Source organism: Homalodisca vitripennis, chromosome 7 (assembly GCF_021130785.1).
Source record: "Homalodisca vitripennis isolate AUS2020 chromosome 7, UT_GWSS_2.1, whole genome shotgun sequence".
NCBI lineage: Eukaryota > Metazoa > Arthropoda > Insecta > Hemiptera > Cicadellidae > Homalodisca > Homalodisca vitripennis.
In genome coordinates this window covers 130,653,962-130,680,459 of record NC_060213.1, presented here as the reverse complement: position 1 = coordinate 130,680,459, position 26,498 = coordinate 130,653,962, and the positions used below count along the sequence as shown (strand labels likewise).

At 35.7% G+C, this 26,498-nt stretch overlaps 1 protein-coding gene across 1 annotated transcript in view; it reads left to right on the top strand.

Annotated features, from left to right (window-relative positions):
• LOC124366341 (arrestin domain-containing protein 2-like) overlaps positions 1–26,498 on the top strand; it is a 40,967-nt gene that overhangs the window by 10,458 nt on the left and 4,011 nt on the right. Inside the window, exon 5 of the mRNA XM_046822826.1 lies at positions 10,524–10,712. Coding sequence (XP_046678782.1) covers positions 10,524–10,712 — 189 coding nt within the window. The remainder of the gene's footprint in view (positions 1–10,523; positions 10,713–26,498) is intronic.

Sequence of the window (26,498 nt, the reverse complement as noted above, 5' to 3'; positions counted from 1 at the left end):
AGTCTTTCAAAAGCGTTTTTTGGATGTTGGATAAGTGAGTCTTCTCTATCCTGAAAGTACTGGAATAATAGGTATCAGTTGATTTTTAAAGTATTAAATTGAGCTTTGATCAAGAAAATTGCATAGACATTATAACCTATATACATGTTTATTATGCAGACAGTTTAAATGTATTCCACAACATTAATATCTTTTTAAAGTAACAGGCTCTAAATGAGATAATAAGAAGCAACCTTCCAGACTAATAGTTTTTATTTTTTTGAATAGTTTTTTTTTATTTTTTGAAAGTGAAGTTGAGTCATATGGCCTGTTTGCTGTGACATGGTATAACCAAGTTTGCCTGTTAATTGAATACCTTATCTAGCACTGATAAGCTATCTTAAACATCAAGTAGTATAGCTCAGTGGTAAGAGTCTCTGCTTGGCAACATAGAGGTACTGGGTTCAAATCTGACTTCAAGTGAAACTTTTTGCTTGATAAATTTAATTGAGCTAATATTACTTAGTGATTTTTATTTTATTGAACTGACAAAATAAATACTATTTATTTGACAGTAAAATTTTTACATTTTTATTTGTAGGACAAGGTGTATTTCTGTACATATTTTTATATATAGGACTACCTGAATATCTGTAAATATTTTTATTTTCACTGCCACATAAATTAGTGAACTTTGAAATATATTTTAAAATGACGAAACAAGGTAAAAAAGAAAGTAAAACTAATTCTCCTTGTGGTAAATGCAGTAAAAATGTTTCTAACAATAGTAGAGCTGTATTGTGCAGAAGTAACTGCCTTAAATGGTACCATTTGAAATGTACGAACCTCACTCTAAAGGCGTTCAAAGAATTGAGTAAAACTAATATAATATGGACCTGTAATAAATGCATGAATAAAAATTTAGATGAAGATTCTTGTGATGAGTCCTCTGAGGAAAGCAATACCAACTCTTTGGATGAAAATTTGTCGATAAGTGAGGACTTGGGACAAGAAGAGATAATAACTAATGAAGTTAATTTTGAATTAAAAGAACAATTAGAAAATGTAAACTGTGTCTTGAAAACTGTAAACAAAGATTTGTTTCTGGCAAATGAAGAAATAAAAAATCTAAAAAATCAAAAGACTTCGCTTGAATTTATTGTCTTGCAAAAAGAAGAAGAAATAATTAAACTTCAACAGGAAATTAAAGAATTAAGGAGCAAGTCTATTACACAGCCAGAGGAGTGTTTTAGTTCTAATTTTCCTAGAAAGTCCCATAAAAGTAAACGATATAGCCTACCGAATTCCTTAACTACTACTAAACCTATTCTTAGAAAGGTACCTTCAATTGAAAGAGGACATAATGATTCAATAAATGAAACAGAACTATATGCAACAGTTCTCCGTGAAGGGAAGCGAAAATATAAAATTAGTTCTTCTATTTTAAATTCAAATACGGAACATAATTGTATCTCAAAAAATTACTATCATGCTATAATGCCATCAGACGATAGTGATCATGTGGATTGTGACGGACTGGACACTCATGGAAGAGTAAACAAAATCTTGATTTGTGCTGACAGTCATGGAAGAGACTTGTCATGGCATGTGAATGCAAAAATAAATAATCATAACAAGAAGGAAATGGTTAACAATGAGAAATTTATGTCAGTAGGTTTTGTAAATCCAGGTGGTCGAACTTCAGTTGTTTTGAAAGAAAGGAATATTAAAGAAGAACTTACTAACAAGGAAGATGTACTAGTGATTGTGTCCGGGACAAATGACATTGCTAGAAATGAAGGAGGAGACGCACTGGCAAAAATTAAAGAGACACACTTGACAAGTTTAGTGACAAACGCATAATTTTAGTAGACTTACCTAGGTATGATTTGGTTGACTGGTCGTGTGTGAATTTAGCGACCAAAAAAATAAACGAAGAGCTCAAAGGACTAAGTGAGGCATACAATAATGTGACCATGGTGGAAGCAAGTAAGGCGGAGAGACATTTACATACATTTCATGGTATGCATCTGAATCCAAAAAAAGGGAAAGACATGGTTGGCAGAGAAGATTTGTGAGGCAGCTGGGATTGGCTCCATTCAACTCGAGCACTTGCCTTCTTCTAACCTCAGAACACCAGTAGACTCCACTATCAATTTAGGAAACGACAAGTCGACACAAGAGGACCCCTCACCATTGGTGCTGCAGCCTTCAATAACAAAGTCTTAAGTATATTTCACCTTAATTTACAATCAAATAGGAATAAATTATTTTCTTTAGACTTAGTGTTAGATAAGTTAAGCTGTAATGTTTTATGTATTAATGAGCATTGGCTATGCCAAGATGAAAGCCTGCTCTACATTCCGGCTGGGTTCACTTTAGCTGCTACTTATTGTAGAAAACCACCACTCACCAAAGGTGGTTGTTGTATCTTTGTGAAAAATGGATTAGATTATAGGATTATTAATGTACAGAACTTTTGTGTAGAAAAAGAGTTTGAAGTATCAGCTATCTACTTGCAGAGTGTTCAAACTGTTATTGTAAGCATTTACCGAACTCCGGACTCAGATGTTGCTATGTTCATTTACCTTTTTGATATTTTTCTTAAATTTTTAGTACATAAATATGTTGGGACAATAATCATAGCAGGGGATTTTAACATAAACATAAAAAAGAATACAACTAAAAGTGAAACTTTTCTAAACCTTCTACGATCATATAATCTGTATTGCCTAAATAAAGAAAACACAAGAAAAAAATTCCTGCTTAGATAACATCATAACTAATGAGTTGCCAAATAGAACTAATTGTGAAGTCTTTCAAGCTCATCTATCAGACCATTCTAGTGTTATTGCTACATTTAATAATAAAACCTTGTTAACCAAAGAAAAAGAAGTTATGTATCGTAGTATTAGGAATGTAAAACCATGTGCAATTGCTGTATTTAAAAATCATCTTGAATTATTGGATTGGTTAGAGCTAAGTTCTTTTAGTAATGTAGATGAAGCGTTTAGTTATTTTATAAAAATAGTATCAGATACTTATAATTATTGTTGTAATGTTAGAGAAATTAAGTCTACATCCTTAAAAAGAGAACAAAAAGTCAAATGGTTTACTCCTGAACTTAAAAAATCAAGAGAGATATTGTTGTTGTTGTATGATAGGTTTCAGAAATGCAATAGTGATTTAGAGAAAAATAGGTTTAAGAATGACTATATGGTGGCAAAAAGATCATATAGATTTAAAATAAAGCAGGCAAAAATAGCGGCAAACAATAACTACATTGAAAAGTCTAATAACAAGTGTAAAGCAGCATGGAACATTATTAAAGCTGAAACTTGTCAAAATGGTAAAGGGGGTGAAACAAATAATATTGAATCAAAACAACTTGATGAGTATTTTACCAATGCTGCTTATCTTTTGAATAATAATGTCATAAATGATGAGACCAGAGCTTTAAAATTTTTTTAAATCAGTACCTTATATCTAGTCATAATAACATATCTTGTAATTTTAGATGGCGCAACATTACAATATGATATCTTACATTTTAATATGATATCTTAAAATGTGTAAAAGAGTTGAGTTCTTCTTCTTGTGAAGACATATATGGATTTTCCAATAAGATCTTAAAGGAAGTAATTCTATTTATATTGAAACCCTTAGTATACTTATACAATATTATGCTTCAGCAAGGTATTTTTTCCAAGAGTTTTGAAAGTTGTTAAAGTCACCCCTATCTATAAGAAGGGTGACAAGTCTAATCCTGCTAGTTATCGTCCTATATCATTGGTTCCAATTTTTAGCAAGGTATTTGAGTACTGCATTAAGAATCAATTATATTTTTATATGTTAAACAAGGGGTACATTTGTAAAGAACAGTTTGGTTTTATACCTAGCCGTAATACAATTCAAGCTGTGGAGTCAGTGGTTTCGAATGTTTTTAGATGGCTTTGAAAATAAAATGATTTGTTCAGCTACCTTGATAGATTTATCTAAAGCTTTTGATTGTATTCCACATAAATTACTCTTAAAAAAAACTGGAAGGTTACGGTGTAAAAGGTGAGGAATTGAAGCTCTTTTCATCATATCTCAATGGTAGAAAACAAATGGTAGTACAAGGTAGAGACAAATCGGATCTTAAAAATGTTACAATAGGGGTACCACAAGGTTCAGTGTTAGGGCCTTTTCTGTTTGTAGTGGCTGTGAATGACTTTGCACACAATATACCATGTTTTTTCTGTACTATATGTGATGACACCACCCTAGTGAGTAGCAATTAAAAAATAGACCAGTTATTGATAAATCGTAGGAGGCTGCTAGATGATGCAAATAAATGGTTCAGATCTAATTCTCTAGTTGTAAACCGTGATAAAACAGAGAATATATGTTTCTCTCTCTTGATAATAATAATTATGATGATTTAAATTTTAACCCTGTAAAACTTTTAGGAATATATTTGGATAGTAAGCTAAGCTGGGATGTACATGTGCAAATGATGTGTAAAAAATTGGCAAGAGTCATCTACTTACTTAGAAAATTAAGATTCTGTGTTAGCATGGATATGCTCATGACAGCCTATTATGCCTTCTTTAATTCAGTTTTAATGTATGGAATTTTGTTATGGGGAAATAGTAGCGCTGCTCAAAAAGCTTTTATATGGCAAAAAAAAGGCGCTAAGAGTTATTAAAAGTTTACCTGACAGAACTTCTTGCAAGCCCCTTTTCAAAGAATTGCAAATTATGACTCTGCCAAGTATGTATATATATTCATGTTTATTAAAATGTAAAGAAAATTTAGAAAACATATCAGCTCAGACAAAATATACATAATTATAATACAAGGAACAAAGGCAAGCTAGATATGGTAAATTTTAGGCTGGAAAAAACTAAGAAAAGTCATTTATGCATGGAAATTAAACTTTTCAACAACTTGCCTGATAACGCATGGAGAGTTAGTATTGTCAAGTTTAAAACTTCTATTAGTAGTTGGTTAAAGGACAAAGCCTTTTATTCAATTGACGAGTATTTGTCCTGTGACACTAGTGAAATAAAATTTTAGTCTACTTTTTCTATCTTTCTTGTTTCTTTTAAAGTTTATTTATTATTTCTCATTGGACAAAGCCTTTTGATGAGCATTTGTCCTGTTTCAATTTTGACGCCACCGTTACAAATTTGTTAAGTTGTTATTTGTTTTATTCTCTGTTATTACTTCTTATATATTCTATTTATTGTTGTTATGTTATGAACTTATTTATTGTAGTTGTACATTAGTTTTTAATTATTTATTTATTTTATTATAGGCTTATTGAACAATTTTGTATACAAGAAATTAAGGGATTTGGTATTGGCTAGTTATATGAATATTCTGACGATGTCAATTGCATTTATATATGTTTAAAGACAAATAAAGAATCTTGAATCTTGAATCATATTGTCTGTGCTACCAAGTGTGAATGATATTTAAAATAAATGTATGTACAGGGTGTTCAGTAAAAGTGCTCCAATGCTTTGGAATTTTGTTCTACACATAAAAATGAGCAAAAAAGTTCTTATGAAGGTATGTACCAAAACCTTTAGTCTTCTGTCTTTTTGTCTGTATGTGTTTTTTTTATCAACAATTATATATTTTGAACCAGTTAAGATAAAGATATGAAACTTGAAAATTGTATTAACCCTTTCAAAATAAAATATTAACAAAATACTTTTACCTGTTTTAAAATGGCGGACGTGTAAATTATTCCATTAACCCTTTGGCTGCTATGCAACGATATGTCGTTTTTGGTAATTGTGCCGAAAAATGCTATGTAATGATATATCGTAGTTGGCCTTTGTTCCGAAATATGGTATAAAACAATATTTCGTTGTTGCGAATTTTTTTTTCAGCGCTAAATATTACATTATTTACACACAGAGTGCGGTAAATGACAGTTGAATAAGTTTACTTCTTCTTCTTCTATATTCATCACCATGGGATATCTGCTGATCCACAACATTGATGAAGAAGTTATTAAAAACATTGCAAACTCTACCTGGATCCAACCACAGTTTTCTTTATCAAGCAACATAATGTTTTCTTTTAAATTCTTATTTTTACCAGTTTGCATGTTAATTAACTTCCAGGTTGTTTTGTTAACGTTACTTAAACATTTTATTTTGTTATCAAAAAATCTTTTTTTAGCTTGAATAATTTTTAGTTTAAGATCACGTTTTTTTTAATTTTTAGCTGGTTTAAGTTATTATTTTGTTTGTTCTTTCTATATATCTTTTCTTGCTCAATTAAATCTGTTCTTTCGTTTTTAATCTCTTCTGTCACCCAATTGTTTTTGGATATGCAATTAGGTCTTAGATTAGATACTTTAGGGAAACAAATGTTAAAATAATGCAAAAAAATAGAATGGAAAGTACGAAACTTGTCATTGGCACCAGACATATAAACATCTATCCAACTTTCCGATCCTAAAAGTTTTAAGAAAGTTTTAATATTACTTTCGCTAAATTTTCTTGTTAATTCTCTATATGTCTTATGTTTATTGCTATCTGTATCATAAAAATTACCAACTTCCATCAATTGCCTGTCATGATCAGATACTGCTGTGATAATCCCCTCCACTTTTATATAGTTTTTATCAATATTGGTTATAAAGTTGTCAATTATGTTGCAGTTTCTTTACTAAATCTAGTTGGAAAATTAACTGCATAATACACTCCATGTTCAGTTAATATATTTCTAAAAAATTTTTAAAGTCAGATTATTATTTAAAATACCGTATTTATATTGATGTCCCCAGCGATAATAATGTTACTAAAGTTATTGCAGAGAACATTCAGAAGTTGGTCCAGTTTTTCAAAAAAGTTATTGATTAGACTATATTATTTGGAGATCTGTATAGGCAAACAATTACAACATCAACATTTGCAATGGTACTTTCTGAAACACAACATTCAAATTCCTTTTCAGTTATTAATTTGTCAATTGAAAATTTACTTATATTTTTACTTTTGATCCCATTTTTAGTTAACATCATAACCCCTCCTCGTGTAGTTTTAGAACGGCAAAAAAAAGAACTTACTGAGTAATTACATACATTTAGCCGAGAAATTTCATTTTCGTTCAAACTGTGCTCACTAAGAGCTACAACATCGGGATTCAATTCAACAAGAGCAATTTCTAAAAGGTCAATTCTCGTAGGTAGGTATTGTACATTTTGATGGAAGATAATAATTTTTTACATTTTCTAATTTACCAAGTTTTAACCTACATTGTTTTTGTTCAATTCCTTTTCTTAAAAAATTTTTTCCGATATACACTTGACATCGCTGCTTCAGGTGTAGAAGAACCAAGTAAAGGGTTAATATCACTCAATTCACCAACCTCACTTGAAATATTGAGCACTGACTTCCTGAAACCAACAACACTTTCACTTGACTCTTGAGGCATATTCAGGGCATCATCCTCCATATTCAAGCTGTCACCAGTTTCCACATCCATAACTTGCTGGTCACCGCTGAGGTTTACAGCGGCAGATGCAGGCAGTGGTGGAAAAGACCTCATCTCCATCATGTCAGGAACATCTGTCGGGCCATCTTTCCTCTCATTAAAAGACGTTGAAGTTGGTGAGAAAGACAGACAGCTGTTTAGGTCAGGTGTTGACGGTGGAGGTTTTAGCTCTTGACTTAAAGAAGATAAAATTAGCTGGCGTAAACAACCCACAAACTTCTCATGTGATAGTCCGTTTCGCAGCACCCCATATGGTTGTTCATTATGCCATGAGTGATAACAAAAACTTGTGCATTGGTTGTCAAACGAAATTCAACAAGCTTGTGAATAAAAAGATCAGGAGGCAGGCAGTCCCTAACACAACCCAAAGGCGAGCATATAAGTCTCTCAAGTCCTCTCTCTTTGAAGTCTTTGGTCATTTGGTTAAATGCGGAGATGTAGTCAGCTGCTGTAGGCTTTTTGTGATATATATATAGCTTTAGTTACAAGTCCGTACACAACAGCTCCATCATCAATCTTTTGTAGAGTGAACCGACTGTCGACCAGATTTGATGTTTCAGGCTTTCCAAACTTGTTTTTGAAAACAACTGCAACCAAATGAAAATCTGCCGAGATGCAGTGGGCAAAGCCTACTGTGTTGTCTTTTTGGTTTTCGTCGATGGCAAGACTCATATGGTTTTCTTGTACTACTATAGTACCTTCTTCTTGTTGGTTGTTGGTAAAATAAGGTTTTGATGAAAGCAAAGAATTTAGAGTACTGTTTGGAGTGGTTGTGTGAGTTAAATCAATTTTTGGTTCATTCTCGATTACTTGAGGTGGATTATTAAATTTTGGTTCATTTTCAATTACTTGAGGTGGATTTGAAGTGGTTGCGGTTGAACAGAAATCATTTTTAATGTTTATAAGTAATTTGTGAACCATGTCAGATACGCTAACTTTTCCCTTTTTATTTAAATGTAGGCCATGAGCAGTGAAATAGTGGCGTGGAAGATCATCGAGGGGCAAAAGCTGCACGTTAGTGGAGGAATTCTTTACTAGGTTTCTTATTTCCAAGTTTATTTGTGAAACTTTTAGGTCTAAGCTCGGCTTGTCATGTCTCATGGGCAAACTACCCAGTACCAAGTTGTTGTGGCTAAGGAAGTTGGTGACAGTTTTAAGTTCTTCTAAAATACGCTTTACACCCATTACTTCTACATTGTTTGCTCCACCAATTACTAGGACACAATCTTTTTTTGTAAAGTTTTTACACATTGAATTTGACTCCTCAACAACTCTATTGAGTCTTGCACCTGGGCGAACACAGGCAGAAACACTAACTGAGGTCTTTGCCCGTATGAGATGACTGAGCCCTTTTCCATGGCTATACGCAAAGATTAGAAGTTGACCTTTATCAGTTTGGGGTACCACTACAGCTGGTGGCTTTATAGGTGTAGTATTTTTATTTAATGGGCTTGGGGTTTTTTACTTTTGACCATGAGAGATCATTTTCGGTTTTATTTTTGTTTGACAAAGATGGAAAACAGGTTAAACATTGGTTCTTGCTTTGTTTTTCAACGTCAAGTAACAAGTTTTTGTTATCAGACTGAAGCAACTCAACTGTAGTTTTTAAGTTCAATATTTCACATTTTGCGGATTTTAGTTCTTGTTTGAGTATTTTTGTGTGGAAGTCCTCATTTGGTATGTACCAAAACCTTTAGTCTTCTGTCTTTTTGTCTGTATGTGTTTTTTTTTTTATCAAAAATTATATATTTTGAACCAATTAAGATAACGATATGAAACTTGAAAATTGTATTAACCCTTTCAAAATAAAATGTTAACAAAATACTTTTAACCTGTTTTAAAATGGCGGACGTGTAAATTATTCCATTAACCCTTTGGCTGCTATGCAACGATATGTCGTTTTTGGTAATCGTGCCGAAAAATGCTATGTAATGATATATCGTAGTTGGCCTTTGTTCCGAAATATGCTATAAAACGATATTTCGTTGTTGCGAATTGTTTTTTCAGCACTAAATATTACGTTATTTACACACTGAGTGCGGTAAATGACAGTTGAATAAGTTTACTTTTCCTTAAAAATAATAACAACACTTGTATTTGCTGGTTGTTTTATAGTACACTAACAGCAAGAACAGCTGTGATCTAGATAGCACAGGGTAAGTTTTTTTGTGTTTTTTTCATTACATAAGTAAAAATCTATATTTTTTGCATGAAAATTTCAGTATGTACTCAAAATAACATATGATTTTAGGTAAAAATGTATTTTAAAAAATAAAAGTTAAATTTAATTATGTTTTTCTGTGCCAAGTTGAAAAAAATATTTATTTATTTGTTTACATAGTTTTGTATTTTTCAAAATGTATTATTTTTTATTTTCTTACATATATTATACTACAAAACAAAACATAAATGAATGAAATAGGTTCAAATTTGAGGAACTTATGATTTTTTTAGTAAAGCTCTACAAATTCACCATTTTAGGCTTAGCACTTTTGCGATAAAATCCGATAAAAACCTGAGCACTTTTGGGATAACATGTCAAAAATTTCTTAGCAGCCAAAGGGTTTAAAACAACTCAATACTGACCATAACATCCGTCATTTTGAAACAGGTAAAATCATTTTGTTAATATTTCATTTTCAAAGGGTTAATATAATTCTCAAGTTTTATATCTTTATCTTAACTGGTTCAAAATATATAATTTTTTTATAAAAAAAGCACATACAGACAGATAGACCTTCATATGAATTTTTCTTTTGCTCTTCTTTATGTGTAGAAAAAAATCCTAAATTATTGGAACACTTTTACTGAACACCCTGTATGCTATGAAAGTTGTGTCTCGAGATTTTAAAGCCTAGAAAGTTCCACGAAACAAATTATTGTTTTATGTCTATTGCAAACTGAGGTGGTATCTTGCAGGGGTAAGGACTCAGTTCCGTGCTGTTTCTCACATACATATTCACCTCTAAAAGACTAGTTTCCTACTAAACAATTAGAACTGTTTCTTGTTAACTGTTGTACAGTTTAGTGCTTGGTGTGTTTAGGTTATCAAATGGAAGGCTAGTGTACCTAAGAGTAAAACGGAGACAAACATTGTGGACCTGGTGGAACTCTCAATTGGCGGTGTCCGCGGCAAAGACTCAAAGACATTCACTCAACAACTTTCAGTTCCTGTGGTCCCTGTATACAACCTGCACCCGTGTTCCATTATGACCTGTGATTATATTGTCAAGGTAAGTGTCATTAAGGTGTAACGGTTTTCTCGAAACTTAAAATTATTATGTTTTAATGATTATTTTTATTCGAAAATTCATGAATGTATGTTAACTAACACTTCTTGGTTATAGATGTTTCAAAATACTTGGAAAAATTGGAAAAATTTGTATCTTGACATTCGTGAAAATTCTGCGATGTAGGATATTAAAGGAAAGTTGATTGTATGTTTGTTTGTTTAAAACTTCACAGGCTAAGATTGACAAACTTGTAATATTTTGAAAGGCCAAGAACATTGTGGAATTATTAACAAAGTGGTTAGTTTATTTTCTTTTTATATAGGTCAATTTGAATCAGACAATCAATTCACAATAAATTTCCTTCTTTTCAATTTTAATACAAGAGTTGTTCCAAAGTTAAGTTGCTGAGGCATCTGATTGTCGAATGGGTGGGGTTAGCGGTGTGTGTGGGGTTAGTGGTGCTGTGTAACTTTGTTCAGTACACATGTGGTAGTGTCATAGTGAAGATAGTCACATTATTCTAAGTGCTCTAGGCTACATTCAAAATGTCTACCACAACAAACTCACCCGCTCACTGTGAAGTACATAGTTTGGATAGATTTCTTTTGGTAAAGAGAATACAATCAGTGGGAATTCATCTGAATTGTGTTCTGTGTATGGAGAAGATTATGAGATATACTGCAGTTATAAATGGTGCCAATTATTTTGTGTTGAAATTACTAATGCCGCTCATCAACCACACCACTTCCCCACACCCTCGTGGTGTGGTGGTCACCTGTGGTTATCAATGACCTCGTTGAAAAAATCAATCTTAACGTTAGGGAAAACTGTAGGTTCACGATCAAAGCATTTTCCACAGCTATGAAGTCTATTGTATGAAGTTGTGACTGAGAAACTCTGATATCATATAGTTTTACCTGATGGGTACCCAAACTCAAAACAAAGAGAATGGGATACAGCTCCGAGCCACCACACAAAAACTGAGCCTTGAGTTGACCCTGAGAGCCAGCCAAACTGTGACAAAAACTGAACCATGACCAGACCAACAGTAAATACAGAAAATCTTACAACAAAATGAATTTCTCTTACAAAAGTATTGAGAAGAAAGAATTTCTCAGTGTTTCTATCCAAGTTTCAAAAATAGCAGCAAACTCCAATTTATGAGAATGAGAATATCTTTATTTACAATCTTTGAGACTGTAAATAGCGTCATAAATACATTAACATTAGGTGAAGGATTTTTGCAGAAACTCTTCTAGCGTGTAGAATGGGCGTTCTATAAGCCATTCATGTAGAGCGGGTCTTCAATTCCTTTCCTCTTTTGGACAACTGGTGAGGTGGTAGGCGGTTGTAGAGCTTCACACCCATGTACAAAGTTTCCGCTCATAAAGCTTCAGAGGATGTGCTGGAAGGTTGTAGAATTCAGCATTTCTGGTATTGTAGTGGTGTACATGATTGTTTCTTGGAAGATTTTCCCCATCAGCATACATTATTACACTTCTTGAGTGTTAAGTGAAATGACAGTGAGAATCTTCAGAGATTTGAATGCCTCTCTACAGCCTTCAAGAGGTTGGAGACTAGCCAGTGTCCTAATACATTTCTTTTGTATGATTAGTATTTTTTTTTCCTTCCTGAGGGAAGAGGACAGTTTGTCCCCGCGCTTAGTCCTAAAAAGGACCTTTGCGCCTCCCTTACTTTAATTTGTGCCCTCAAAGACCGAGGCTTTTGCAAAAACCTATCAGATTTAAGGGCTCCTGTTCTCTAATGTCCTTGGGGCTGAGGAGATATGCTCCCAAGTATCTTTTCCGGGTCTCTACGATGGTAGGACAATCCAACCAAATGTGCTCCGCTGACTCCTCCTCTCTTCTCCACAGAGTCTACATTTGCTACTCTGACTAAGGCCTACCTTCATAAGGTGCTTCCTAAGAGGGCCATGTCTGTCAACATTCCTAATATCAGTCTTATATCCTCCTTATTCTGGTCTAGGAGAGCTGTCCACCCTTTAGCGTAAGGAGAGATAAACAATTTGGATAGTCTTAAACCTGAGGCTCTACTCTAATTCTTGTGTCTTGTCCCCTTTTCCCAATCTTTGACCAGAGCTTTAATGTTGGAGAAGGCTATCCCACAACCTGGCTCAGGCCCCACCAATGTGGATTCTGCTCCCTTTTTGGCGAGGATGTCCGCTTTTTCATTCCCATGAATACCTTCTTGACCCGGTACCCAACCGAGTGTTACTCTGTTATTTGTTGCCAGCTCTGCTAGAGCATTCCAGCATTCCCAGACCGCTTTCGAATCAAACGAATAGGTATCCAGTGCCTTCAGTGCAGCCTGACTATCAGAAAGTATTAGGTATGATAATCCTTTTGTCCTCAATTGTGTGAGTCTTTCTGGATCATGAGTCTTGCGACCTCGTGGCGTCGCGACCGGAAGGTGGGACCTTATAGAGGAATAATCCGTGGATCCGCCACTAGATTCCGTCTATTCCAAAACCTAACCAGCTTTGATGACTAAATAAATACTAATAATTTGGGTATAGTTCCGAAAGGTTCCCTAACAAAATACTACTAAAATCTAGACCACCCACGCTAACTTCTCCCGGTCCACCCTGCTCGAAAGCTGCACAACGACTCACTGTGTGCACAACCTCCGGTCACAGCCTGAAAACCTAGCAGGAACCATCCTACCAGAACCTGTCCGGAAGAATTCCGGATGGTAGGAGGCTCCTATTGTTTGAGCTAAAGGCTAGAGGTCGGCGCAGCTGGCTATAGCGTTCGCGGCAACAGACGGATAACGCGCGCCAAATTCAAAACTGTAGCGGCACTCGCCGCATCCTCCCCTCCTTCTCCGAGGAGTTCGAAGGCTTAGCCATTAAGAGTGGTAGAAAGGGTGAGAGGAAAGTTATTTGGAAGTGAACCAGTTAAAGTTAAATTGAGCCAAAAATCTTAAACTAGAACGCAGAGTTTACTAAAATATTCAAATAACACTACCATGCAGAAAGGCGGTGCAGAAACCGCGCCCATTCTCGCTGAACAGCTCCAGTCCTCAACCACAGACAACTTCAACCCATAAGTGGAAAGCAACTAAGATCTATCTATCACCAATATGTCACATACCTGCTAAATACTTCTAACTCTTCCAAGGTTAAGGTTGGGCTTCTTTAAAAAGTTTAATTAAATTATAGAAGATAGTCTAGGTAAAAGGAATCAGTATTCTGGAAACCGTGTTTGACTGAGAATCACGACCTTCATTCAGCCCCATCATCAGACTCAGACTTCCCTCCAAAAATAGGCCAAGTAGGAAAGGAGAAGTTAAGGAAATTTTATTCTTGTGTAACTCATAGAATATTTCTTCCATCGTAGCTGGCCATAATCCTAGTCCTGTTCCCCTTACTTCCCTCCCCCCCTCCCGCAGCGGGAGACAAGCCTGCTGCCAACAAGCCAATCTACCGGACGCAGAATGAGAGGGAGTGAAAGGTCCCCATGACCTCTCTGGAAGAACATATACAATTCATTGTTTTGTTCATATTCTTTCAATATTTGAAATACAGGAAAGGTGGTGAAAAGATGAAATGGCCATTGGAGAAATAAATCCAAATTTAAATGATGAGGTCTCCTAGTGACTACAGTCATAAGAGGCAAGGAAAGAGGAGAATTGGTCTGCTAACAAGTTCTTTAAACTTATCTACCCTATTAGTTTTTCAAGATTGTTTGGTGACATATGGCGAGTAGTATTCCCTAAATGGAGTGTTCAGATCGAGAAGGAATGGGCCAACAAACAATAACTCAAGAGAAAAAAAAAACTCCTGTTGGCTCAGAGTTAATAGGCCAGGAAATGATTGGTAATAACCATTAATATGTGGATAGGATAACCACTCTGTATAACTAACACATACAAATAAATATACATATAACTGACCATTATAAGGTTGTAACACGCATGCTCGAAAATACAAAGTAATATCTATCACGAAAAACCATACACGAACACTAAATTACACAGAGATAAACATTTATAGCAATAAATAAGGTTTGACTAACTGGCGTGAGTGCTTCGCTATAGCTTTAGCCTAGTTGTATATAGGAGAAAACTTTGTTGAACAGTCGACTATAAGGGAAATGCTAAATAATGTCGGTTCTAAAGCATTTATCGATACAAATTATTCTCTATCCCTAAATGCCTTAAGTTATAACTTAACAAAAAAAAAAAATTAATTAATAGGATAGAGATAGTTAAAGATGTGTTAATGAAGTGTGTTTGGGGTTGCGCATAGGAGGCAATGAGACTGTCGCTGCTCCCATTATAGATTACTGAAAAAATATATAAATAAATGCTAAATCAAGGAAGCTGTAAATACTTCAAACAAACAAAATTTAAACGGCAGATCTCATAACCACCCATCCCCGTGTAAGTGTATAGTAGACAGTTTGGACCAAACATCAGAATTGCCAAACCCAACACCAGGTAGCAAGAGGAGAGCACACGCAGGTGAACTCCTTAGCCAAATCCACCTCAGTGCCAGGCAGAGCCACCAATGCAGGGTCACAAAGAAGAGTAGAAAAAGAAAAGGAAATGTTATTTGTAAGGTGTAATAAGAAAGAAGAATGAAAATAAACTCAAATTAAACCTAATATCACAATGGCTTTTTCGGAATAGAGGAAATATCTAGTGGCAGATCATTGTCGTGGAGTTGGGAGAATGCACTTTTTAATATGGGATACATGTGCTGACCTCACAAATTTCTTGGTTTTTGGGTCACGCAAGGCAACTGTTACAGGGGAAGTAAAGGTCTCAATTTCCAAAGGTTTAGACCACATAGGCTGCAACTTGGCTGAGATGTGTTTGGGTGCATTACTCAGGTTAAATAGTCGATACATAACTGTATCACCCACTCTAAAGGGAACCTGTGCTCGACCTTTATTATACTGTTTGGATACTTTATCCTTAGCACGGATCAGATTGTCTAGAGCTTTACTCCATCTCTGTTCCATGTTTCTTGGTTCAGAATTAGGTTCTAGAAGTTGGTCAAGATTCCATTTATTTTCCAAAGGAGTGCGGATAGTGTATCCCAAAAATATTTCAGAGGGTGATGTGCCAGTGCTCTCGTGTTTAGAAGAATTAAAGGCGGTTTGAAAATAATGTAGGTTTTCATCCCACTGAGTATTGTCTTTGTGGTGGAAAATTCGCAAGGCAACTCCGATATTTTTGTTTCACACGTTCAGCGTGCGAACTTTTCGGGTAATAAGGAGAAGTCCTAATGTGTTTAATCCCAAGCTCATCGCACATGTTTTTGAACTGATGAGATTTGAAACAACTGCCAGAATCGGAGACAATAGACTGGGGAAACCCAAAGTAGGAAAATAGGCCTCGTTTAAGGGCATTTACTGTAGTTAAAGCTGTTGAATTCTTAGTTGGGATCATGACAGAAAATTTGCTAAACGCGTCTACAATGGTTAGTAGCCACTGGTGACCACGTTTTGTTCTAGGGAGAGGACCAACATAGTCAATCATGATCTTTTCAAAAGGTCTTTGTGCTAGATCAGACGATAGATAACCATATTTTGTGTTTGGGGCTTGCTTACAGCGCTGGCACTGCAAGCATGATTTAACCATGTTAGTTATTGTTGTAGTAAGATCGGAACTGTAAAATGTTCTTTTTAAACCGATTTAGTGTTTTGGAGATTCCCAAATGTGCTCCAACTGGGGACGTGTGATACATGGCAAATAGCATGTGGTGTAGTTTTTTTGGGAACAACAACACGCGGTCTGCTCTGGGAAGGGGTTTTATAGACTAAGACATTATCAATTATTTCATAGTTTGGAGGGTGTTGTCCAGACTTAATTGACTTAATTATATTTTTTAATTCTGGGTCTAGGGCTTGATGTTCTCTTATGTCTTGGAAGGCTTCTGGTAGAGAGAAAAGAACTAAACATTTTGAGGTAGGATTTTTGGGTTTGTTTGTTGAACTTGTGTCATGTTGTTGGGGAGTTGTGGGGTCTTCCTCGTACAAACGAGAGAGGCAGTCTGCAACAACGTTCTCTTTGCCCTTAATGTGACTGACTTGAAATTTAAATGTGTTTATTAAGGCAATCCATCGTGCTATTTTTCCAATTTGCCTGGGGTGGTTCATCAACCAGGAAAGAGCACTATTATCCACAAAAAGAGAAAATTCTCTATGCTCTAAGTAAGTTCTGAACTTTTCCAAGGCAAACACAACAGCGAGAGCCTCCAGTTCAAAGGTTGAGTAGTTCTTTTCATGGAGGTTCAGGGCACGACTGGCGTAAGCAACAGGTGCTAGGCTGCCATCCAAAGTTTCCTGGGACAAGACCGCACCCACAGCCGTGCCAGAGGCATCGGTCTGCAACGTGAAGGGTTTTTCGAAGTCGGGTAGCCTCAAAACAGGTGAAGATACTAAAATTGCTTTAAGTGTTTTGAATTCCTCCTCCTGAGAAGGTCCCCATAAGTATGGAACGCCCTTCCTTTTTAAAGAATTTAAAGGTTCCGAAATCTGAGAAAAGCTTTTAATGAATCTCGAGTAATATGAGCACATACCCAGAAACCTAGAAAGTTGTTTTAAATTCTTAGGTGTTGGGTAGGAGTCGATAGGTTTACTTCTGTCAGGATTAAGACTGATTTTACCATTATGAAATATATGACCCAGGAATTCTATTCTAGGAGAAGCCACAACCATTTTTTCAGGACTAACAGTCAGACCAGCATCTCTAAGCCTGTCTAAAACTATTTTAAGATGCTGTACATGCTCGTTGAAACTGTTACTGAAGACAACTAGGTCATCAAAATAAACAAAAAGGAATTTGAATTTTATATCTCCAAAGACTTTGTCAAGTAGATTTGCCAAAACCATGCCACCGGATGCTAAGCCGAAGGGCAGATAGTTGTACTCGTAACAACCTGTGCTTGTGACAAAAGCCGTGTATTTTTTTGAATTCTCATCAAGAGGTATTTGATTATAAGCACTTACAAGGTCCAGGTGGGAAAAATGAGAAGCCTTCCCTAAATACTGGAATGCTGACTCCACCGTTGGCATGGGAGTGTTCTCCAGCTCAACCATCTTATTTATGAGACGGTAGTCTACCACCATGCGACTTTTACCATTCTTTTTCGGGACTAAAAACGCCGGACTTGAATATGGAGAGTCACTAGGACGAATAATACCCTTACTCAACAGGTCTTTAATATGGCTGTTTAGCTCTTTCAGTTTGGGAGGAGCATAATGAAAAGGTTTTGAGCGGACAATCTTATTAGTTGTTATACGGATGGTATAAGATATTAAGTTGGTTTTGCCAAGGCATGGTGTTATGGTATCCGGGTACTGCTGCAATAGGTTTTTTAAAATGTGTTTTTGTTTTGTGTTCAAGTTTTCTCCTAATGTTGGTGCTGTATGATTAGGTTCTATGTTGGGTTGAGCTGACTGATCCTGGAATTGATTAATAATTAAGGTTGTGTCAAAGGAAAAAGTTATTTTACGCTGAGCCGCATTGATCACCATTTTACTGTGATCTACAAAGTCCAAACCCAAAACAACTGCCACCGGTAGGCTATCTGATACAAAGAAAGGAAAAGTCCAGGAAAGGTGTAAAATTTTAAAATGCAATTTAATCTGTTTTTGGAAATTCATGTAAGTACCATTCGCTGTCATGGCTTGAGTTCTGGTGTTAAGTGAGTTGACGTAAAACCCTTTACCTTTCTGTAGATCCTTAAAGACTGACCCAGATATTATTGAGTATGTGGAGCCTGTATCAATTAGTGCTTCAAGTTTGATTTCCTTTATGGATAGCCAGATAGTAAGGGGATCTGCTTTGGGTAAAGAAGGTGCCAAAGAGCGGACAGGGCGATTCACCTTCGGTTTAGGGGAGACAATTTCCCTGTCTAAAAATGCCTCCCTGGGAAGTTTAAATGTTTCGGCCTGGAATTGGACTGACCAGAATAATTAGCTTGCCTATTCTGCTGACCGTTTTGGTAGTTACGCTGACTTGTGTTGTTTTTTGGTGTACTATATTGGCCTGAATGGTTATTCCCTGATTCCAAGTGTGAATGACCGCCATTACGACTATTTTGAGGTTTATATTGATTAAAGTTATGTGACCGGTGATTTTGGTAGTGGTGTTGACCGTTAGTATGGTTGGAGTGGCCAATACTTCGGTTGTAAAACAATCTGTTGTTCTGTTGAAAACTTTGATTATATGGTACGGAACTATGAAGGGATGTAGGTGGGGGTACGTTGGTTTGTGGAGTGTCATAATATGTAAGACGTAAGTCATCTACTGTGGGGGCCAATTTTAAAAGATCATTAATGCAGTGTGGTGTTATAAGTCCTGATAAGCAGGCTCTAGTGGAGGGATTGAGACCTGCCATAATAGTAGTAAAGACAACTGCATTATCAACTGTAGGGTTTAAAAATGTAAACATGGCACTAATGCTGTGTACATAGTCAGCTAAGGACTCTGAGTTAGTTTGCTGGCGGTACAAGAACTGATTCTGAGCTTCCCTCAGTGTTCTATCAGTTAAGAGTGAAGTACGTATAGTCTGGACCAGTGAGAGCCAACTAAGATTAGACGTGATAGCATTTAACCATATACCACGAAGTCTACCCTCAGTCCGCGGAATAGTATTTGTAATAAATAGTTTGTCACTTACAAGGTTCAAGTTGAATATTTCTGTAGCTTTAATTACAAATTGTACGAGGTCTGGGAGGGACGAACCTGAAGTCATAGGCAGGGCTCTAATCATTTCGCGAACAACAGAAGGAAATGTCGCATCACTATCTCTATTATGGCTTGAGAATAACTCGGCAATCTGTGAAGACACTACTTCTGTAGTGCGTTCAACTGTCGTTTGTGTAAGTTGTTGCATAGCCACTATCAAATTTTGTATATTCGGATCTATTATTGTTTGTGAAGGTGTGTATGTTATGTTGGACTGTACCTCAGATTGTTGTGTGACTGTTGGTGTAACATCAGTCGAGGCTGCTGTAGTTTCTAATTTGGATTCATTAATATTTTCGTCTGAGTCGATTTCACCTAATTTATATTTTTCTTTAATATAAGCACGAAGCTGAACTCTCATTCCCTCAAGTGTACCTGCTGGTGTGATGCCCAATAGAGAGCATTGATCCCGGGCCTGAGTTGCTTTTAACTCTTTAATCCACGCTACAGTTTTGGGGATGGTGTCTGGTTTATACATATTTAAAGAGAGCGAAAATAAGAACACAATAAGCTATACAAGGGAAACTGGTACCAATAAGTTTACTTTTGTAATTATTAGACTAGAGGAGTCTGAAAACAATAACAGTAAAAACAATTATTTCAAACAACTTGGGCTGACCTAGCTTTGAGAAAAATACAGCAAACCAACACCTACTGGGAGGAAAAAAAAAATCAGGTAGTTACTTTAATAAATTATAAATTAGTTTTATATTGATGTTAAAAAAGTTTAAGTAGTTTAATTTTTTATAATATTTACACTGTAAATTAGCTTGTCTATCTCTTTTAAATAAATAAAAATTTATTATACTCAAATTGCATTGTTAGACTTATAATTATTGTAACAACTGTTTGAGTACCTGAAACAAATGCTCGAATCCAACATTAAACATATTTCCAAGCGAAGTGATATTTAGAACACAAAGGTTAAGATTCTACCGAAAGTAAAATATTGGCTATAACAAAAATAACAAAGTCACCAACTACCTTACCTGTATTCGTAACTCAAGGTTAGTTACAAATGATCGTCGCAAGCTGTAATTTACACAAAACAAAAGCACCAGTTATTATTATGTGTTTAACACTAACTAATATAACCAACATCTAAACGTATATAAGGCTAAGTCGTAAAATAATTTAAAGAAATCATTCGGTTTACAATTTATTTAAGTGAAAACGAAAACAAATTACCGTTTACTTACAAGGATAACTTACGTAGTACCTTAAAACATTGACCGGAAATTATAAGATATTCGTACTTAACTGTAGTAGTAAAATCTATAAAGTAGATTAAAATAATTAGACTTCGTTATCTACGGAGTGATACAAAAACCGGATCTGAGGAACTCTGCTTACGCAATTACGTGCTTGCACGGCAAACTGACTAAACTTGTGTCGAAAAATATTACTGCAGTTCCAAAAATAAGAAGATCTAATTCGGATAAAAATATGAAGTAAAATAATTATAACAATTGCGAGCTTAGAACTATAAGTATAATTACAAGGAAAAATGTCAAATTTAAATTTTAAAACTGTCTTAAAACGAAACGAGAAATTCTTGTTTGAAACAGACAGACAGACGGAAATTACGAACTCCGTGATAATAAATTTTAAAAGACTTAATCCTTATGAAAAACTTGAAAAAGGAATTGTGGCTGTAATAAATAAATGGACAGTTATGTCAATAAACGTTAACAAAGAAAAATACTGCATAACACCTATAATTAGTGAAAAAAATGGTGTTACAGTCTAATACAAAGTGTACTTCAGGTTACTAGTATAAAAGAAAACTATAGAACTTGGTTAAACAAGTCGTAACTCTGCTTAGTTAAAGCTTAAATGAGACTTTACTGTTATTAGTTATTAAAAAAATACTATTTAAGAAATATTTAAGAACATATTTATATTTAAGAAATACTTTATAAAAAGGGCAAAAAAGTACGGTATAAATTATTAAGGTTGAACTATGAAATTCTATTAAAGTTAAACTGAGAACAATAAAATAAATATTTAAATTAATTCAAGTAATAACGGTTTACACTTTAAGCTTATTTTAAATGACTAGAACTAATTTAGTTATCTGATTCTGTTGGTGAAGGTCGCTGCTTCCCTCGTGGCGTCGGTCGCTGCCCTGGGGTGATTTACGCCATAGTTTGAGAAATTACCACTGTTAATACGAAAACTTAAAAAAATGGACGGAAAGCGTGAAATTAAAATTAATGCTGGTTAGGAATGGTGTTGGGAATCCGAGGCGGACGGCTCGCGCTACCAATATTTGCGACCTCGTGGCGTCGCGACCGGAAGGTGGGACCTTATAGAGGAATAATCCGTGGATCCGCCACTAGATTCCGTCTATTCCAAAACCTAACCAGCTTTGATGACTAAATAAATACTAATAATTTGGGTATAGTTCCGAAAGGTTCCCTAACAAAATACTACTAAAATCTAGACCACCCACGCTAACTTCTCCCGGTCCACCCTGCTCGAAAGCTGCACAACGACTCACTGTGTGCACAACCTCCGGTCACAGCCTGAAAACCTAGCAGGAACCATCCTACCAGAACCTGTCCGGAAGAATTCCGGATGGTAGGAGGCTCCTATTGTTTGAGCTAAAGGCTAGAGGTCGGCGCAGCTGGCTATAGCGTTCGCGGCAACAGACGGATAACGCGCGCCAAATTCAAAACTGTAGCGGCACTCGCCGCAGTCTATTGCCATGACCTCTGCCTGAAAAACCGTGGCATGTCTTTCTAGGACCACAGCCATGTTGACTCCAGGTCCATGTATTCCGTATCCTGCCCTAGAGTCTAGGAGTGAACCATCAGTGAAAAACTTCAAGACTCCTTTTGTAGGGTACGCCTCGTTTTTAATCCATTTCTCCCTACTTCCGATAGAGACCGTATATGGTTTTTCAAAGGAGTATTTCTTAACCATAACATCTGATACTTTGGTTAGCATTTCAGCCTCAGGAAATTTTTCCAATATTTTCATGTGGCCTTCTAAGGAGGTAGCATTTACTACCTTTGTTCCTAGAAGCTTCATTGCGCTCATCGCAGCTGTTCTCATCACCTCCTAGCTAAGAGGAGTGTAACCCAGGACCGCTTCGATTGCTAGTGTTGGGCAGGAGCTCATCGCTCCCGTGATGCTTAAGCAAGCTAACCTTTGAAGACTCTGTAGCCTTTTTGCAGCTGTTGTTTGTTCTACCTTCGGCCACCACACTAAGGCAGCATATGTGACCATTGGTTTTATTATGGTTTCGTAAATCCAATATATCATTTTGGTTTTAAGTCCCCATTTAAATCCAAAAAGTCTCTTACAGGCCCCAAGGGCCATTATTACTTTGGATATCCTGTTTCTAATATGGGAGTTCCCAGTGAGCTTTTCATCCAGGATTAATCCCAGTTACTTCACTTCCTTTGTTTGGTTAATGCTGATTCCCTCCAGGACAGGTTGTGCTAGCTGGAATTTTCTTTTCCTGGTAAAGGTAATCATATTTGTTTTTGATGGGTTGATCCGCAGACCTTCCCCATGACACCAGTTCCTTATGAAGTTAAGTTCTGTTTGTATTAGGCGTTCCAGCATGCCTTTGTTTTTAGTATTGGTTGAACACACTTTGTGTGCCAAATCAGGCTTAAACCACACATCCAAGGAACAAACCAAAGAACCACCTACGTACGCTAAACCAAAGCCGTAAAATCAAAGTTTACAAGAGTTTTTTACAGAATACATGGAATTTTACCTCCAAATTATAACAAGAACCAAGACCACACAGCTACCACAACCATCAACACCCCAGTAACCTCCCTTTCGCCTGATACCACTGCCTCAGCTTCCATTACCGCAGACCCCATCTCTTTTCAAAACTCTGCAACTGGAGAACCCACTGGCAGGAAACTTTTTTTTAACTTACACCACCTTGTACCTCCACCATTCCCACAAGAATCTGGGAAACAGATCATAATACAGTTCGACATGCACCACCCTGATTCTTTTTTTAAACCACACAAACACGATAAACAGCAGGATAAAAACTCCTTCGTGACTCAAAAAAGGGCCCAAAGCAAATATATAACCATTGAGCACCAAAAAATTAACTGTCTAACCATCAAACTGGAAAGAGTGACACACTATTTAAATGAAAACCCTGATGTATTCGTTGTCACAGAACATGGTCTCAACCAGGAAAACCTGTGAAACAACTGGAAAACAAATTATTTCTTAGTTGGTGGTTTCGGTAGACAACACGATTTAAAGGAGGTTTAGCCGATTTTTCTAAAAATGGTATGGAAAATTTCATTAGGTTATTAATAACAAGCAGCCCAGACTCAGAACATTTTGGTGAGTCCACTATTTGAAATACAAAGGAAAAACGGCCACTCCTAGTATTAAGAGTTTACCGGCCACCTAGCGCAAACCTAATGCTGCATTGAATTGTCCTTCAAGTACGATTAATGATGGCCTAACCACAGAGAAACCAATAGTATAGTGGGTGACATAATTGTAGATATCCTGCAAGAAAATAATGATATAAATAATGTCACAGAGTTATTACCATGCTGCTATATTATCAGACATAAACTTCCTGCAACAAGAAAAACATCAATAGACTGGGTGTACCAATCTGGAGCAAAATTAAATGTAGCTCAAACATGCCTTTCAGATCATACATCTCAAATGATACCCTTAATTATCCAAAACATCTCCATTCCAACATGCTAAGAAAAAGAAGGGTTTGTAGTGAACAATCCACACGCCAACTTAAGGTACTCTTAAGCAATGAAGACTAGACAGAAATTCAAACAACACATAATGTTGACACAGCATATGACTTATTGTGCAATATACTTCAATATTCTCTAGATATTGCTTGTCCATACTTCTAACAAAAAACGTAGACAAACTAATTCTGGGATGAGGAAAGCAAACTGTTAGGGAAAATATATATATGTAGGAGCAAATGAACAGTACTTGCGCTTGGGCTGAAAGAAGACAGAACAGAAGCAGCAAGAAAGAAACAGGACTATGATCTAAAGCTCAAAAAGCTACGTAAAGATCAGAATGGAACTATCATTGTCCAGACGGACAACAAATCAAAAGCAGGTCATAACCAAGAAATAAAGGAAAAAATGAAAAACTAAATGAAATGAAACTTTAGGTGAATGGTAGATATGTGAGAAAACCAAAAGATATTGCATATAACTTCAATCGGTTTTTTGCAAAAATTACAGAAAGAACATTGAATGAAAATAACCAACAAAACAACTCTGCCTCAAATTTCCACATCCTACAAACACAAATATTAGAAACACTGTGATTCCAGCTATATCTGAAGAAGTCCGGAAAACTAAAGATTCCCTCAAACCAAAAACATCAGCTGAAATCAATTAAATTTCAGCCAAATTAGCCAAGACCTGCAAAGGAGAGATAGCCATTCAATTAACAACCATAATCAACAAATCATTTCAACAAGATATTTTTCTGTCATAATTAAAAACCCAAATGTCAAAAGTCTACCCAAAATTTAAAAATAGATTAACCACAGAGACGAGCAGCTACTACCCCATATCTCTACTACCCACATTCTCAAAAATAATAGAAAATATTGCCTTAACGTTACTATTATTAACAAATAACCAGTTTATTAACAAATTACCAACATGGCTTTTTAGTGTAGATCAACTACTACAGCACTAATACAGCTAATTTAAAATATAACTGACTAACTGGAAGAGGACTATAATGGTGACTAGCCTATACTTATACTTAAGCAAGGCTTTTAACTGCCTAAATCATGACAGCTTACTTGGGAAGTTGAATGCTTTCGTAGTAACAGGAACAGCACTAGCCTGGTTTGACAGCTATTTAAGCAACAGGCAATAAATAGTGGAAATGAAATGCCTCTCTAATAACACTCTAAACAAAGCTCAACAAGTGTAGTGATAGATGAAAACCTGATCTGGCGAACTCATATTGATCAATTTTGTAAAACTAAAACTCGGCTCAGAAACATATGTTATCAGGCGGACCAAACAAACAAGTGGGATAAAAACAGCCAAAATCACATATTTTGCACTTTTTGAATCCCATCTAAGGTATGGCTTGGCAATATGGGATGGAACAACCAGTTCAAATCTGGAAATAGTGCTTGTATAGCAGAAAAGAGTGATTCAGTGCCTTGCAGAGTTAAACCACGAAGACAGCTGTTGAGAATACTAACAGTACGATAAGTGCTTCAATGTAAATGGTAACTGTGTATAAAAATGGTTTCAGAGTTGTTCTTTCAAACTAAGACTAAATTGTAAACATTACTTCATATCATTAAATTCCATTTGATTTTTTTAATAGAAATTGCTGTAAAAATTAATTAATTTAAATTTTAAACAAAATTGTGTATTAAAAGGTTCGTTAGGCCTAGTTATATAAGAAACATAAAATTAAAAGTACCGGATGTTTATAAATAAATATCAGTTTTAACAATTTGTAGGTTTTTTACATATAACTTATAAAATTATAATTCATACATCAAATCAAAGAGCAACAGTTTTATTTGATGTCATCTGTGCGCATGCGGATGCAATGTTTCCTCCGCCATTAGAAAGTGCTAGTAGCAAAAATGGCTTTTTGTGTTCTGCAGTTTACAAAAACTGAACAGTTAGTAACTGTGCAACGTCCGTTCCATCCAAAGTTCGGTTTTTTACCCTCCAAGTGATAATAAAATCCATAGATGGTATCAACAGTTTAAAGATACTGGCTGCCTTTGCAAAGAGAAGAAGAGTACAGGACGACTAACGGTTAGTGAAGAGAGTATTGAGTGAGTGACAGACTTTCACACGTAGCCCACAAAAATCAGTTCAGAAGGCTAGTCGTGAATTTGCAATTCCAGAAATGGCTGTTTGGAAAGTTTTGTGGAAACACTTACCACTATGTCCTTTTTATTGCAGTTGTTACAGGCTCTTAAGCCTACGGTTTACATGCCAATTTTGCAAACAAAATGTTACATGACAATGAAGATATTCAGGATCATGTCGTTTTTATTGATGAATCAACTTTTCACCTCAGTGGACATGT